Source organism: Dreissena polymorpha, chromosome 8 (genome assembly GCF_020536995.1).
Source record: "Dreissena polymorpha isolate Duluth1 chromosome 8, UMN_Dpol_1.0, whole genome shotgun sequence".
NCBI classification, from domain to species: Eukaryota; Metazoa; Mollusca; class Bivalvia; order Myida; family Dreissenidae; genus Dreissena; species Dreissena polymorpha.
Window position 1 is genome coordinate 38,686,113 of NC_068362.1, and position 17,971 is coordinate 38,704,083.

Below are 17,971 nucleotides of genomic sequence, written 5' to 3' on the forward strand. Positions count from 1 at the left end.
ACTCAATCAGTAGCCAGTAAGCCGTGTAATGACTCCACTGCCATGTTTCCCTCTGGGACAACACTTTGTGAAGCTTATAAAGAAACATTTGGTGTGAACTCAATCAGTAGCCAGTAAGCCGTGTAATGACTCCACTGCCATGTTTCCCTGTTGTTCTTACAGTTCAATACCAAATAATGAAAGATTTAATGACGACACTTTGTGAAGCTTATAAAGAAACATTTGGTGTGAACTCAATCAGTAGCCAGCAAGCTGTGTAATGACTTGACTGCCATGTTTCCCTAATGTTCTTACAGTTCAATACCAAATAATGAAAGATATAATGAAATTATCAAAGAAGCTTAATAAATATGACTTATACAAACTACTTTTTAATGTACCAGGAGAATCTATGTAGATACCAACAGTGAAAATAAGTACACCAGTACTTTGTATTGGATAGACTGACATCATTCTGTCATTCTTTTGAACTTGACAAAACAGTATTTGTAAGTTTACATTCACCAATATCACACACGTCATTGCAAGGAAACATTACCATAAACATCCTAATCCTGTGCCCTACATCAATCACGCATTCCCCCCTTTCCTTTATTTTTGCCTCCAGACTTAAACCGCTTAAACTTTCCTGGCTTGAACTTAGCAACCCCTGCGCCCCCTCCGCCATTCTTGTTGTTGTTCCACTTCTTCTTCTGCCCAAACTTCTTCCATTTCGGCCCCTTATTCTGCTTGCCTTCACTGCCGTCTCCCTCGGGATTACCTGAAGAACTTTCCCCTTTTGCACTGCTTTTATTAATAGGTTTCTTAGGAGATGGTCCTTTGTTGCTAGGAGACGGTCCTTTGTTGCTAGGTGACTGTCCCTTCTTTAAAGATGTGTTCTTGTCCTTAATGACTGTCTGTTTATTTTCACTTTCATTAACATCTGCCTCAGTGCTGTCTGCTTCAGCTTTAACTGCAATAGCATGATTTTACATTTTTAATTAAGACGTATGGACTACACTATATATTTTCAAACCTTATTCTTTAACAAGGGCTGTTTGTAAAACATGCATGCCCCCCATATTGGCTGTCAGTTATAGTGGCAGCCATTGAATGAATACGTTTTTGTCACTGTGACCTTGACCTTTTGCCTAGTGACCTGAAAATCAATAGGGGTCATCTGCCAGTCATGATCAATGTACCTATGAAGTTTTATGATCCTAGGGGTAAGCATTCTTGAGTTATCATCTGGAAACCATTTTTTGTTTCGTGTCACTGTGACCTTGACCTTTCACCAAGTGACCTGGAAATCAATAGGGATCATCTGCCAGTCATTATCAATGTACCTATGAAGTTTCATGATCCTAGGCGTAAGCATTCTTGAGTTATCATCCTGAAACTATTTTACTGTTTCGAGTCACTGTGACCTTGACCTTTGACCTAGTGACCTGAAAATCAATAGGGGTCATCTGCCAGTAATGATCAATTTACCTATGACGTTTCATGATCCTAGGCGTAAGCATTCTTGAGTTATCATCCGAAAACAATTTTACTGTTTCGAGTCACTGTGACCTTGACCATTGACCTAGTGACCTGAAAATCAATAGGGGTCATTTGCCAGTCATCATCAATTTACCTATAAAGTTTCATGATCCAAGGCGTAAGCATTCTTGAGTTATCATCCGGAAACCATTTTACTATTTCGAGTCACTATGACCTTGACCTTTGACCTGAAAATCAATAGGGGTCATCAGCCAGTCATGATCAATGGACCTATGAAGTTTCATGATTCTAGGCCTAACAATTCTTGAGTTATCATCCGGAAAACATTTTACTTTTTCTAGTCACTGTGACCTTGACCTGAAAATTAATAGGGGTCATCTGCCAGTCATGATCAATGTACCTATGAAGATTCATGATCCTAGGCCTAAGCGTTCTTGAGTTATCATCCGGAAATCATATGGTGGATGGACCGACCGACTGAAGGACCGACCGACATGTGCAAAACAATATACCCCCTCTTCTGCGAAGGAGGGCATAATAATAACAAATGAAATTTAGATTGCTTACACCATATTGGTAAATTGATCATATTCAACACCTATGTTGATGCGCGAAACAGCATTCAGACATATAGTTTCAGTTAAAAAAAACATTTTTAAAAGATATACAACAAAATAAAAATTAATTTCATTTAAGATATTTTGAATTGTTTTTGTAAGGTTTTGGTGACCGTGAAAAGAAACCTTGGATTTCAAAATCAAGTCTGATTACTTGAACCCATAGAAATATTTACAAGAATTGGAATCAAGATATTTCACAATGAATTGTGGAATGACTTATTCTCATGAAGGTCTCATGTTCGTGTATTTTTCCAAGATTATCATGTAACAGCCTACCTGTGGAGTTCTCGGCCTCAAAAAAGCCTCCAAGTTCTCCCAGCTTATCTTCCTTCTTTTCTGCAAGTAGAAACAGTGAACGTGTCCTCAATACAGTCCATAGCAGTGTTGCAAAATTTTATCATTTTGTAACTGTATGTCCTCTTCATACCAATATTAGACAAGGGACAAAATTGTCACAAAACCAGGTTTTCAACAAAAAAAAGTCTGATAAAGGGAGAAAACTACAACTCAAAATGTTCATTGCTACTGATTGTTCATCACAGTTACCCCCCTTGTTTCAAAGTTAATATTTTTTTAGTCGTGGCGACTTTGACCTTGGAGATATCTACGTAATTCTTTCGCGCGACATACCGTCCAATGATGGTGAACAAATGTGCAAAAGGATTTTAAAATCTGACAAGAGCACCGCATAACCGGTGCCACGCTCTGCTGTGAAAGCTTGTTAGATTTTATTTTTTTTTAGAGGTCACAGTGACCTTGACCTTTGATCTAATGACCCAAAATGGGTGTGGCGTGTAGAACCCATCAAGGTGCATCTGAATATGAAGTTTCAAAGTTGTAGGTGGAAGCATTTTGATTTTAGAGCCAATGTAAAGGCTTTTTTTATTACGACGCCAGCGGACGTCGGACGACAAGCAGGCTATGACAATACCTTGGGTTTTCTCCGAACAAAGCCTCGCCAACAATGAATGACGTAGTTATGGCCTGGACAAGCTCATTTATGGCCATTTTTGACTTTTCAACTCAAAGTGTGACCTTGACCTTGGAGATATCGACGTTATTCTTTCGCGCTTCACACCGTCCAATGATGGTGAACAAATGTGCCAAATGATTCTAAAATCTGACAATGAACAACATAGTTATGGCCTGGACAAACTTGTTCCACCCGCCCGCCCGCATTCGCCAATCTAATAACCTTCTGAAAACCTGGTTAAAAACCTGGTTAAAAACTGTATAATCGACAAATTCTATTATAGCCCACCTAGTATGCATAAATTTATACTTTTGTAAACAAATACTAACACTAAAGTTCTAAGGAATCTATCAAAATATTGTAAAAATGCTTTTAAAATGAGAACTTGAATGCAAATGTTGAGTAATATAAAGGCTTTTTTAACATATTTTATATACTATTTTTGTCACTTTCACATAGCTATGCATGTGCTTGATGCTTATATATTGTCAGTTTTTAACATGTATTTATAACGATGAACTAGACTTGTTTAAGTTATAGGAACAAACTTTTTGTTCTGTCCTGCTAAATAATGGCAGTTAACAAAAGTAATTTTGCCGGAAACTTAATTAACAAAAGAAATAAAATATAGCGCCAACATCTTATATGCCCTCCACAACTCGAGTTTTTCCCTCCATTGTGTATGTGTATAACTTACCCTCCATTCCCCAATGTGTATAACTTACCCTCTATTCCCCCCATGTGTATAACTCACCCTCCATTCCCCCATGTGTATAACTTACCCTCTATTCCCCCCATGTGTATAACTTACCCTCCATTCCCCCATGTGTATTACTTACCCTCAATTCCCCCATGTGTATAACTTACCCTCCATTCCCCCATGTGTATAAATTACCCTCCATTCCCCCCATGCGTATAACTTACCCTCTGTTCCCCCATGTGTATAATTTACCCTCCATTCCCCCATGTGTATAACTTACCTTCCATTGCCCCCATGTGTATAACTTACCCTCCATTCCCCCATGTGTATAGTTTACCCTCCATTCCCCCATAAGTATAACTTACCCTCTATTCCCCCCATGTGTATAACTTACCCTCCATTCCCCCATGTGTATAACTTACCCTCTATTCCCCCATAAGTATAACTTACCCTCTGTTCCCCCATGTATATAATTTACCCTCCATTCCCCCATGTGTATAACTTACCCTCCATTCCCCCCCCATGTGTATAACTTACCCTCCATTCCCCCCATGTGTATAACTTACCCTTCATTCCCCCATGTGTATAACTAACCATCCATCCCCTATGTGTATAACTTACCCTCCATTCCCCCATGTGTATAACTTACCCGCCATTCCCCCATGTGTATAACTTACCATCCATCCCCCCATGTGTGTAACTTACCTTCCATTGCCCCCATGTGTATAACTTACCCTCCATTCCCCCATGTGTATAGTTTAACCTCCATTCCCCCATGTGTATAACTTACCCTCTATTCCCCCCATGTGTATAACTTACCCTCCATTCCCCCATGTGTATAACTTACCCTCTATTCCCCCATGTGTATAACTTACCCTCTGTTCCCCCGTGTGTATAATTTACCCTCCATTCCCCCATGTGTATAACTTACCCTCCATTCCCCCATGTGTATAACTTACCCTCCGTTCTCCCCATGTGTATAACTTACCATCCATCCCCCCATGTGTATAACTAACCATCCATCCCCCATGTGTATAACTTACCCTCCATTCCCCCATGTGTATAACTTACCCTCCATTCCCCCATGTGTATAACTTACCATCCATCCCCCATGTGTATAACTTACTCTCCATTGCCCCCCATGTGTATAACTTACCATCCATCCCCCCATGTGTATAACTTACCCTCCATTCCCCTCATGTGTATAACTTACCCTCCATTCCCCCATATGTATAACTTACCCTCCATTCTCCCATGTGTATAACTTACCATCCATCCCCCCATGTGTATAACTTACCCTCCATTGCCCCCATGTGTATAACTTACCCTCTATTCCCCCATGTGTATAACTTACCCTCTATTCCCCCCCCCATGTGTATAACTTACCCTCCATTGCCCCCATGTGTATAACTTACCTTCCATTGCCCCATGTGTATAACTTACCCTCCATTCCCCCCATGTGTATAACTTACCCTCCATTCCCCCATGTGTATAACTTACCATCCATCCCCCATGTGTATAACTTACCCTCCATTCCCCCATGTGTATAACTTACCCTCCATTCCCCCATGTGTATAACTTACCATCCATCCCCCCATGTGTATAACTTACCCTCCATTCCCCCCATGTGTATAACTTACCCTCCATTCCCCCATGTGTATAACTTACCATCCATCCCCCATGTGTATAACTTACCCTCCATTCCCCTTATGTGTATAGCTTACCCTCCATTCCCCCATATGTATAACTTACCCTCCATTCCCCCATGTGTATAACTCACCATCTATCCCCCCATGTGTATAACTTACCTTCCATTGCCCCCATCTGTATAACTTACCCTCTATTCCCCCCATGTGTATAACTTACCCTCTATTCCACCATGTGTATAACTTACCCTCCATTCCTGGAATGTTGTTGGAGAACTTCTTCAATTTTGCCACAAAGAACCCATCCAAGTTATGTGTGTGTGGGTAGAAACGTTTTGTCAGCTTCAGACTCGGATGGAACCGGTGCTTCTCAAAACTGGAAACAATGTCAATGGCTAAAATGCATATTGTTTGCATTACATTGCATGTCATTTGCAAATATAGTGTACATTTTGTAATTCTTCATTTTTTAATTTGTGGGGGAGCAGACCCACACAAATCCACAAAAATTAAAGTCCCAAAATAGACCACTACAAAAATTTAATTTATGTGTGCACATGTTTTATGTTGTCATGACAATTTGCCGTGCAGATAATGTTTCATTCTTTACAGGTTATGTAACTCACTTGGTGAATCCGTCCTTTCCGAAGTCAAGACCGGTTGGTACGAGTTTCACATTGCGTTTCTTCAATGCGTAGTCTACCACCCATTCATTCTCCTCCACCTGAAAATGACCAACACGAAACATTGAGCCATGCTCTGGGAACACATGATTTACCCTTTGCATGCTGGGAAATTTGTCGTCTGCTAAAATGTCGTCTGCTGAATTTCTAAAATTAGCATTTTCTTGGATTTTTTTTTCAAAGAATACTATCAGAATAGCAAACAGTTTGGATCCTGATGAGACGCCACGTTCCATCTGGATCCAAACTGTTTGAAAAGGCCTTCAAATTCCGGTTCCAGCGCTGAAAGAGTTAAATGCATGTGAGCCAAGTGTTGTCCCAGATAAGTGAGCCAAGTGTTGTCCCAGATAAGTGAGCCAAGTGTTGTCCCAGATAAGTGAGCCAAGTGTTGTCCCAGATAAGTGAGCCAAGTGTTGTCCCAGATAAGTGAGCCAAGTGTTGTCCCAGATAAGTGAGCCAAGTGTTGTCCCAGATAAGTGAGCCAAGTGTTGTCCCAGATAAGTGAGCCAAGTGTTGTCCCAGATAAGTCTGTGCATTACTGCACGTGCTAATCAGGGAAAAAACTTTCCGCTTTCATGGTAATTTTTTTTCCCAATGAAGCCTCTTCTTATTGAAAATCCCATTAAGGCAGAAAGTGTAGTTCCCAATTAGCCTGTGCAGACTTCACATGCTAATTTCGGACGACACTTCTTGTGCATGCATTAAACCCCATTTTACCAGAATGAGGCTCATTTATAAAAGATTTTCATCTGAATGCTTGCAGTAACAAGAAACCGTCGGAAACGGGTGAGGCTCCCCAAAGGTTTTTTTGGCACAATATTGCACTACATAATCAGATAAAAGGAAAGGTCTTGAGAGCACAGTAGCTTTTTTTTGGCACAATATTGCACTATATATTCAAATAAAAGGAAAGGTCTTGAGAGCACAGTAGTTTGGGGGGACAATTAATTTTTTTATAGAAAATTCAAAGGGTCATAACTCTGGGAAAAATCATCCGCCCAGAACCCGCTGATAATATGCACATCTGTTGGTAGTGAAGCTTCCAATAAAGTTTCATTGAACTCCGGTCATTGGTTGCTGAGAAATAGCGCGGACAAAAATTATGCATGGACAGACAGACAGACGCACACACGGACAGACGAAGCGGCGGCTAATTTTTGGAGAGCATAATAAATGTGTGATGTTACTGAATTAAGCGGTTTGGCAATAGGAAAAGTTTTTGCTATAAGCATCAATTTCAAATTAAGTTTAAACAGGAAAATTAAATAGATCGGTCTTTTACTGTTTTATGGTAAAAAACAGATCTTTGGTACATTCATTTTGACTGTGAAAAATGAATTTTTTAATTAAGGAACAGTTTTAATATTTCTCAGTAGAATACTCCATTGAAAGGTCAGGGCTCATTTTAACCAAGATCCTAAGGGAAAAGAAAAACTATTAATTAAATTCAATTTCAACAAGTCATTGGCTATTGTGTGTAAATGGCTTTAAAAAGATTTAAGCATCTTACATCCAACTGAACTATTTTACCCACAATGTGTAATGAATGACCATGTCAAATGATTCATAATCTATAAATGCGCAAAGAAATTTCTTATTATTTGCCAAAACATTTGAATTATAGAGTGTAGTATGAAAATGCAACTGTACTATGGATATCTCTGAATCCAAATTAAGCTTCTTTAAATATATTTTCATTTTAACACGACTTATTTACCGTAAAACGCTGTGTGTAACGCGCACTTTTTTTTACCCCAAAATGTAATTTTAAAAACTTGATGCGCATTATACACCACAACAGCCATGCCATGAGATTTTTTCCTACGATACAGAATTTTTTCCCCGATTTTTTGCTCCAAAAATTTTTCTTCCCGATTTTTTTGCTTCAAAAAGTAGATGCGCGTTATACACAGCGTTTTACGGTATACGATAACGAAGGATTAATGAGATTATTTTAGACATTATATTTACCAAAGGAATGCCTCTATACCGGTAGTTAGAGGGATTATTATATTAACCATTTCAATAGACTGAAACAATAACGGCTTCTGTCCAAGACTCTGGGTAAAGTCTCGAGTTTCAAATATAATTGAAACAAGGGCTGTTTGTAAAACATGCATGCCCCCCATATGGGCTGTCCGTTGTAGTGGCAGCCATTGTGTGAATACGTTTTTTGTCACTGTGACCTTTGACCTAGTGACCTGAAAATCAATAGGGGTCATCTGGGAGTCATGATCAATCTACCTGTGAAGTTTCATGATCCTAGGCATATGCGTTCTTGAGTTATCATCCGAAAACCATTTTACTATTTCGGGTCACCGTGACCTTGACCTTTGACCTAGTGACCTCAAAATCAATAGGGGTCATCTGCGAGTCATGATCAATCTACCCATGAAGTTTCATGATCCTAGGCGTATGCATTCTTAAATTATCATCCGGAAACCATTTTACTATTTCGGGTCACCTTGACCTTTGACCTAGTGACCTCAAAATCAAAAGGGGTCATCTGCAAGTCATGATCAATCTACCCATAAAGTTTCATGATCCTAGGCGTATGCGTTCTTGAGTTATCATTCAAAAACCATTTTACTATTTCGGGTCACCGTGACCTTGACCTTTGACCTAGTGACCTCAAAATCAATAGGGGTCATCTGCGAGTCATGATCAATGTACCTATGAAGTTTCATGATCCTAGGCCCAAGCGTTCTTGAGTTATCGTCTGACAACCACCTGGTGGACGGACCGACCGACAGACCGACATACCGACATGAGCAAAGCAATATACCCCCTCTTCTTCGAAGGGGGGCATAAATATAAGCCTTGTTCTGAGAAAACAAGTCTTAATGCATGTGCATAAAGTGTCATCCCAGATTAGCCTGTGCAGTCCGCACAGGCTAATCAGGGACGACACTTTCCGCCTTAACTTGATTTTCGGTAAGGAGGGACTTTCTTGAAACTAAAAATACTATAAAAGCAGAAAATGTCCTCCCTGATTAGCCTGTGCGGACTGCACAGGCTAATCTGGGACGACACTTAACGCACATGCATTAAGCCCAGTTTTCTCAGAACGTGGCTCATATGATAGGGTGCAATCAAATGCTTGCAGTCAATTAAAACATCTGCACCATTTCCTGTTAGATAACTTCTTTTGTTTTCACATAGAAAAAATGACTTTAAATACTTCTACAATCGACAAAGCAGTTCTCTCCCTTACCAACACAGAACAGGTTGAGTACACAACATAGCCCCCAGTCTTTGACTTTGCATTGCAGCAGTCTATCGCTGCTATTAGAAGTTCCTTCTGCAGTTGGGAACATCGCAAGATATCCGCCTCGTCCTTGGTGACCTTGACCTCTGGGTCCTTGGAGATGACCCCTGACCCACTGCAGGGAGCGTCCAGCAACACACGGTCAAACCCCTTCATGATCTGATTATAGATACATGATTCATAGAACAGGGGTTTTAATAGACACTTAAATCATAGAACAGCGGTTTAAATGGACACATAATATATAGAAAACGGTCTTAATGGACACATAATCTATTTTTAGTAGTCTTAATGGACACAATTCATAGAACAGTGGTTTGAATGGACACATAATTCATAGAACAGCATGGCCAGGGGTTTTATTTAACATATAATTCATAGAACAGCATGGCCAGGGGTTTTAATTGACAAATAATTTAAAAAAAAGCATGGCCAGGGGTTTCAATTGACATACAATTCAAAGAACAGCATGGCCAGGCGTTTTAATGGACATTTAATTCATAGAACAGCATGGCCAGGGATTTTAATGGATAAATAATGCATCTTTCAAATGCTAGCAAAATGCTCATTTTGGATTCAAGCAGACAATCTACTTTGCATCTTGATTTTTTAAATATACAGCTTAAGCAGTACATGTATGATGTTTTTTTTTTATTAAAATCTTTTAACGTTTTGTACAGTATTACAGTAACATCACAATGGTCAATTACGTTTCTTTGTAAGCTGGTTTACCAATACTAAACACCCAGTAACTGAAATAAGTTCATGACCATTGCTCACAAATATTATGTAACCAGACCGGTAACCCAACCCCCAATCATAGGATAGTAGCCCAGTGCTGGGCTAAATGCATGTGCATTAAGTAAAGTCTGAGATTATCCAGTGCTATTGGCACAGACTAATCAGGGACAACACGTTCCGCCTAGACTGGATTGTCCTTAAGAAGAGATTTCCTTTAAATGAAAAATATCATAAGGGCGGAAGTGTTATTCCTGATTAGCCTGTGCGGACTGCACAGGCTAATCTTGGACGACACTTTACACACATGCATCAAGCCCAGTTTTCACAGAATGAGGCTCTTAGATGCGAGACCAGGCCCTGGCCCATACCTCAGGCAGCCTCCTGCCGTCCACGTCAGAGATGACTGTGTTGGTGATCCCCATACGATGCACATTTCCTACCACCGCCTGTACACGTTCCTTGTTGGCGTCGTTAGCAAACAGCATGCCCGTGTTACGCATCAGAGCAGCTGGCAAACGAAAACAAGAGACCATAATCATATAGTGGACCAATTGTTAGCAAACAGCATGCCCGTGTTACGCATCAGAGCAGCTGGCAAACGAAAACAAGAGACCATAATCATATAGTGGACCAATTGTTAGCAAACAGCAAGCCTGTGTTACGCTTCAGAGCAGCTGGAAAACAAACACATGTAATACATAAGAGCAGTTGGTGAACAAAAAGGTTAGACCATGCAACCAGATTTTTACACTATTGCCAATAAATTCATCAACTTTTCTGATGAACATTTTCAATCAAAACTGAGGAAATCACCTGACAATAGAAAGATTCTCATAGCAGTCTTTCCGAAAATTGCCCACATTTTACAGGACATTTGGTCTGGTAACCTTTGACATTTTACCAGACCGAAAAACATTATACCAGACCAAAAAACCTTTAACCAGACAAAGCATATTGGGCAAATTTCGTTAATTCTAAAAGGTAAGACAATTGGACTAACAGATACTGTCAGTGTTCACATTTTTTCCCAGTTACAATGAGACAATAGCTTCAGCAAAGATCATTGTTGTTACATTTGCGAAGAGTTCTTGAAAAGAGGTCAAAATGCTGTGTGGCCTAAGTTTTCCCGCTTTGGCGACGGAAACTAACAAATGTAGGGAACCAGATATGCTGATTTTCTTATCAGACCAATGAAGGTGCAGTTCATTGCCTCACTGTTAGCATAATGATCTCGCTCGATTATGAGAGTACACAACTGTATGAATATTCATAAGTTTGCTGCCCTATTTTAAGAATGATATTTTTCCAATATTTTGTGTCGAGGGAAAAATGTTTTATAGGAGACAATGTAAACTGTTTTGAACGTGTTATCAGGTGAAATATTAACCTCTACACGGATCAAATATTTACCGGACATTTGGTCCTGTAAAGACAGAAAATCTGTCGGACCGGCAAGCATTTTACCAGACATGTCTGACGACGTTTTGGCTAGACTGTCATACCAGACCTGAGACGTGTTTAAGGTGTTTGGAAACTGTCTCCAAGCATGCAGGCCAAATCACCTATAGATTGCCGTTGAGTTGTGGATATGGTGTCCCCTTAGTTACCAGATCACTGGCTCAATCCCCTGGGAGCATTCTTTATATCTCCCCCCCCCCCCCAAAAAAAACAAAACACACCAAGATATGATTCTATCCAGAAACGGACGTGTGAGCGTTTATATAAGCCTTAGGTTTTCAATGAAATTGAGCTAAAATAAAAAGGTTTAAACTGACCTATATACGTGGTCTTGCCCCCGGGGGCTGAGCACATGTCGAGGACTCTCTCACTCTCCTGTGGGGCTAGGGCCATCACAGGCAGGAAGCTGGAACCTCCCTGTAGCATGTAGTGACCAGCTAGGTACTCTGGGGTGGCACCTTGAATACGGGGTTACATTGCACTGAGTACGTAGCTCATGGGTTACATTACACTGATAACAAAGCTTTAATTGACATGAAGACGTAGAATACATGTAAGATCAAGTGATAGTTATAATGTTCAGCATTACAAAAAAAATCTTTAAATTAGAAAATTGTGCATTTTTCTTTTAAGTAATTATTTCTTGTCGAACTTAAGCATCTCACTTCATACAGCATGTCGCCGTGGAATAGTGAATATGGCGTCCACCTATCGACCAGGAGGTCAATGATTCGATCCCCACTGTGGGAGCATTCTTTCGATCTTCCCAAAATACACTAAGTACTGGTTCAACCCAGGAAACGGACTCGAGAGCCTTTCAATTAGCCATGGGCTTTTCATTCAATCTAGCTAAAATAAAAAGCTCTATATATAAAACTTCAATACCTTAATATCAGCATGTGGCACTCACCTATGGGCACCTGTGAGTCATACACAACCAGTCCAACCTTTGACCACTTCCCTATCGGGTCCAGATTCACGCCTCGGTTGATCAACGCCTGTGCAAGGTCCCTACGCCGTGTCTTCAGTGTGTTTGTGCGTATCGTGACTGGGCGCGGCACCTCGTTGGACTCCAGAAAATCAATGATCTTCAAGCAAACACGGAAACAATGTCAGGGGTTTTAACCTTATATTACATAGTCTGATAAAAGTGCTGTTTAAAAAAAAAAAAATTCAAATCATGCAGTTTTACACTTAATGAAACTTACACCAGTGTTCTCACTTCCCAAATAAGCTATTTATGTGATGTTTCTTCCTAAATTCAGAAGGCAAGGGAAGCTTTCCAATGAGAAGAGAAAACCCTGCATGTAAAACAGCACTGAAATATGTTTTAATGTGTTTGATGCTTAATTAAACAAGAGGGCCATGATGGCCCTGAATCGCTCACCTGACTCATTAAGATCAGATGAAAACTATGACCTCTATTGTCTACACAATGTTTTTCTATGATTTGACCTAGTGACCTAGTTCCTGACTCTAGATGACCCAAATACAATCCCAATCCAGATTTCATCAAGATAAACATTCTGACCACAGTTCATAAATATTGGATGAAAACTGTGACCTCTATTGTCAACACAAGGTTTTTCTATTTATTTGACCTAGATTTTTACCCCAGATGACCCAAATACAATCCCACCCAGATTTCATCAAGAATTCTGACCAAATTTCATAAAGGTTGGATGAAAACTGTGATCTCTAATGTCTACACAAGGTTTTTCTATTATTTGACATAGTGACCTAGTTTTTGACCCCAGATGACCCAAATAAAATCCCAACCCAGATTTCATCAAGATAAACATTTTGACCAAATTTCATAAAGATTGGATGAAAACTGTGACCTCTATTGTCTACAGAAGGTTGTTCAATTATTTGACCTAGTGACCTAGTTTTTGACCCCAGATGACCCAAATACAATCCCAAACCGGATTTCATCAAGATAAACATTTTGACCAAATTTCATCAAGATTGGATGCAAACTGTGACCTCTACTGTCTACACAAACAAATTGTTGACGGACAGACGCATGGACAAACGCAGGCACGCACAACGGACGCCGGACATCACACGATCACATAAGCTCACCGTGTCACTTCATGACAGGTGACCTAAAAATATGTGTCGGAGATAAACATGAACAGTTGTGGTTAAAATCCCATAGAAACAAGGGCTGTTTGTAAAACATGCATGCCCCCCTATATGGGCTATAAGTTGTAGTAGCAGCCATTGTGTGAATACGTCTTTTGTCACTGTGAATGGTGGTGGTGGTGGTGGTGGTGGTGGTGGTGTAGTAGTAGTAGTAGTAGTAGTAGTAGTAGTAGTAGTAGTAGTGGTAGTAGTAGTAGTAGTATAGTAGTAGAAGTAGTAGTAATAGTAGTTGTAGTAGTAGTAGTAGTAGTAGTAGTAGTAGTAGTAGTAGTAGTAGTAGTAGAAGTAGTAGTAGTAGAAGTAGTAGTAGTAGTAGTGGTAGTAGTAGAAGTAGTAGTAGTAGTAGTAGTAGTAGTAGTGGTAGTAGTAGTAGTAGTAGTAGTAGTAGTGGTAAAAGTAGTAGTAGTAGTGGCAGTAGTAGTAGAAGTAGTAATAGTAGACCTGGTGGTGGTGGTGGTGGTGGTGGTGGTGGTGGTGGTGGTGGTGGTGGTGGTAGTAGTACTAGTAGTAGTAGTACTAGTAGTAGTAGTAGAAGTAGTAGTAGTAGTGGTAGTAGTAGTAGTAGTAGTAGTAGTAGTAGTAGTAGTAGTAGTAGTAGTAGTAGTAGTAGTGGTAGTGGTAGTAGTAGTAGTAGAAGTAGTAGTAGTAGTAGTAGAAGTAGTAGTAGTAGTAGCAGTAGTAGTAGTAGTAGTAGTAGTAGTAGTAGTAGTAGTAGCAGTAGCAGTAGCAGAAGCAGTAGCAGCATTACAAGACCAATACTTAAGAATGATCAAATGGGAAAAGGTAACCTAGCACTGGCAGTAAATATGGGGCTCATTTACAGGTCAGATTTGGAATCTCTGCTGTAAAATGAGATTTTGAATGAATTAAAGGGAGGCAAATCTGTAATAAAAAGAACATGCATAAACCGTAGTTGTTTCCCTTGTTTGAACCATGCTAAATCCTTACAAGTTTGGAAAGAATTGGATGAAAAATTTGGACTTCATTGCATAAACACCATTTTCTCAATTCAAGGGGAGGTAATTCTGTACTTCATGGACCAATAATGCTCATTTTTTGTAGGGTTCGTGTCCTCATTGATATAAAGACACTGTGCAAATTTGGAAAGGATCGGACAAAAAATGTGGAAGATTTTTGAAAGTTTTCACAAAATAGGCAAAAACGAATAAACATGCAAAGTTCAACGAGCTCCTGCGGCCATGTTTTTTGACGAATCAAATTTCTTTGAACAACTTTTTCAGGGGAGCCCTCAAAGGTCATCCCTGTGAAACGTTTTGAAAATCTGATGAGCGGTTTCTGACTAGAAGATTTTTTAAGGTTTTTACCATATATGGTCATGGCGGCCATCTTGGTTATGCGATCAAATTTTTTTTAACAATTCTTTTGTCCCATGACCTAGGGATGCTCCACATGAAATTTAGTTGAAATTGGCTCAATGGTTTAGTAGAAGAAGATGTTTACAAATTGTTTACAGACAGACGGACGGACGGACGGACGGACGGACGCCGGACGCTGAGTGATCACAATAGCTCACCTCGAGCTATCGCTCAGGTGAGCTAAAAACACAGTTTACTTGTTCCAATCTGTTTTCAATGCTTTTGGCAGGATCTGTAAACCAACACACGCTCTAACACAAACATTTACTATAAGAATATGCAAGTCAGCATTTTCTCCTTTGCATTCACAAACAAATAATATACTAAACATTGTACCATTCAAGAATGAAAACGTCACATACACTTCTTTTCCACTAATTATTGAGAATCTGTCACTTCATATCCCTGAAGGAGTTTTTACAATGACTAGTGACCTCAAAATCAATAGGGGTCATCTGCGAGTCATGATCAATGTACCTATGAAGTTTCATGATCCTAGGCCCAAGCGTTCTTGAGTTATTGTCTGACAACCACCTGGTGGACGGACCGACAGACCGACCTACCGACAGACCGACCTACCGACAGACCGACCGACCTACCGACAGACCGACATGAGCAAAGCAATATACCCCCTCTTCTTCTAAGGGGGGCATAAAAATGTCAGTGAATAAAACAACTGTGCGGAATGGAGTTGACTGGTCATAAGAGATCTATCAGTACATGTCATAAGGACATTCATTTGTAGCCACAACCAAAGAAAGGATATCAACTCAGGAGGACACAGGTGTGGATCAGAATGCAGCTAACGCACCCAAAACTCAAATATATATACGAGTCATGTTCTGAGAAAACTGGGCTTAATGCATGTGCATAAAGTGTCGTCCCAGATTAGCGTGTGCAGTCCGCACAGTCTAATCAGGGACAACACTTTCCGCTTTTATGACATTTTTCTTTAAACAAAGTCTCTTCTTAGCAAAAATCCAATTTAGGCGGAAAGTGTCGTCCCTGATTAGCCTGTGCGGACTGCACACGCTAATCTGGGACGACACTTTACGCACATGCATTATGCCCAGTTTTCTCTGAACACGACTCATATATATAGGTGCCTACCTCTGAGGGGAACAAGCTGATGAGTTTCTCCATGAGGTACTCATTGTAGCTGTAGTAGAGACACAGGTCCTTCAGGAGAGTGCTCATGTACTCAGAGCGGCTCCTGAAAGTGAGGCAAACAAGGAGGACAATCAAACAAAGTACCCTCTTCAGACATCGCATTTTATAAACTGTTATTAAGTTAGAGACAAGTTGGTCTGAATTAACTATGGGCATTGACCATTTTGATCCAATGAATATATATGTTAACTCTTGCAGTTAAACAGATACCAATATTTATCACTCATCTCTCGATATTTGTGTCTAGCTAAACAACGTTAAATTCACTTTTGGCCTCAGCATGGGCATGACTGAATATTTTTCCCTCAAACTTCCATGCCAGATTTCCCACCTTCCCGGTTCCCTGCGTGCTGTGAAGTCCCCCAGCACATGCATCACATCCTTGATACGCTGCTGTACCATGGCCAGGTCAGGAGAGGTCGCAGGTGATGTGTGGTCAAGGAAACCAACATACACAGCAGTGTTTTTTTTTTTTGTTTTTTTTTGGGGGGGGGGGGTCAAATTTCGGGCTGAATTCCCTGCTCAAAAAGTACATATATTTTGCGATGTCAGTGGATATTGCAGGATAAGTGTAATCAAGAAAACCAACATAAATGGCATTTTATATATAGGGGGCGAGGGGGGGGGGGGGGGTGGCTATAGTACATAAATTTTCACATGTAATGTCTGAATTTCCGAATTGCATGTTTTAAAAACATTTGATATAAAATAAATGTAGTATTCTGTTTGTTTAATAAAACATAATAGTCTCCCTTCTATGAGTTGAACCTTCACAAATAAAACAAAAAAAAGCACACTTTTATTTTCAATTTTATAGTATTTTTTAGTATTTGTAGGCAAACAAGAAACCGTCGGAGAGGGGTGATGCTCCCCAAAGGTTTTTTTTCACAATATTGCACTATATATTCAGATAAAAGGAAAAGTCTTGAGGGGCATAACTTTGGACAAAATAATACGATGGATGATTTAGCAACTTAAAAATTTCAAAGGGCCATAACTCTCTAAATAAATCATCAAACCAGAACCCACTAATAACATGCTCATCTCCTTAAGGTAGTTAAGCTTCCCATAAAGCTTCATTGTATTCCAGTCAGTAGTTGGTGAGAAATAGCCCAGACAAGAATTGCACTATATGCACAGTTTTTAGAAAATTTCAAAGGGCCATAACTCTGTGAAAAATCATCCGACCATAACCGGCTGATAATATGCACATCTCCTGTTGGTAGTGAAGCTTCCCATAAAGTTTCATTGTATTCCCGTAAAAAGTTGCTGAGAAATAGCTCGGACAAGAATTGCACTATATGTACAATGGAAAATTTCAAAGGGCCATTACTCTGTGAAAAATCATCCGACGAGAACCGGCTGATAATATGCACATCTCCCTTTGGTAGTGAAGCTTCCTATAAAGTTTCATGGAATTCCAGTCATTAGTTGCTGAAAAATAGCCCGGACAAGAATTGCACTTTATGTACAAATAATGGAAAATTTGAAAGGGCCATAACTCTGTGAAAAATCATCCGACCAGAACTGGCTGATAATATGCACATCTCCTCTTGATAGTAAAGCTTCCCATAAAGTTTCATTGAATTCCGGTCACTAGTTGCTGAGAAATAGCCGTGACAAAAATTGTGCATGGACGGACAGACACACGCACGGACAGATGAAGCGGTGACTATACACTCCCCCCAAAAATTTGTTTGGGGGAG

At 39.9% G+C, this 17,971-nt stretch overlaps 1 protein-coding gene across 1 annotated transcript in view; it reads right to left on the reverse strand.

The window, feature by feature from the left end:
* Positions 1–351: 351 nt before the first annotated feature.
* The window catches only part of LOC127843125 (uncharacterized), a 35,182-nt gene continuing 17,562 nt past the window's right edge, over positions 352–17,971 (reverse strand). Inside the window, exons 9-18 of the mRNA XM_052372964.1 lie at positions 16,597–16,690; positions 16,206–16,308; positions 12,482–12,659; positions 11,889–12,029; positions 10,482–10,621; positions 9,319–9,531; positions 6,048–6,145; positions 5,670–5,797; positions 2,379–2,438; positions 352–952 (exon numbers count right to left, since the gene is read on the reverse strand). Coding sequence (XP_052228924.1) covers positions 567–952; positions 2,379–2,438; positions 5,670–5,797; positions 6,048–6,145; positions 9,319–9,531; positions 10,482–10,621; positions 11,889–12,029; positions 12,482–12,659; positions 16,206–16,308; positions 16,597–16,690 — 1,541 coding nt within the window. The 3' untranslated portion in view covers positions 352–566. The remainder of the gene's footprint in view (positions 953–2,378; positions 2,439–5,669; positions 5,798–6,047; positions 6,146–9,318; positions 9,532–10,481; positions 10,622–11,888; positions 12,030–12,481; positions 12,660–16,205; positions 16,309–16,596; positions 16,691–17,971) is intronic.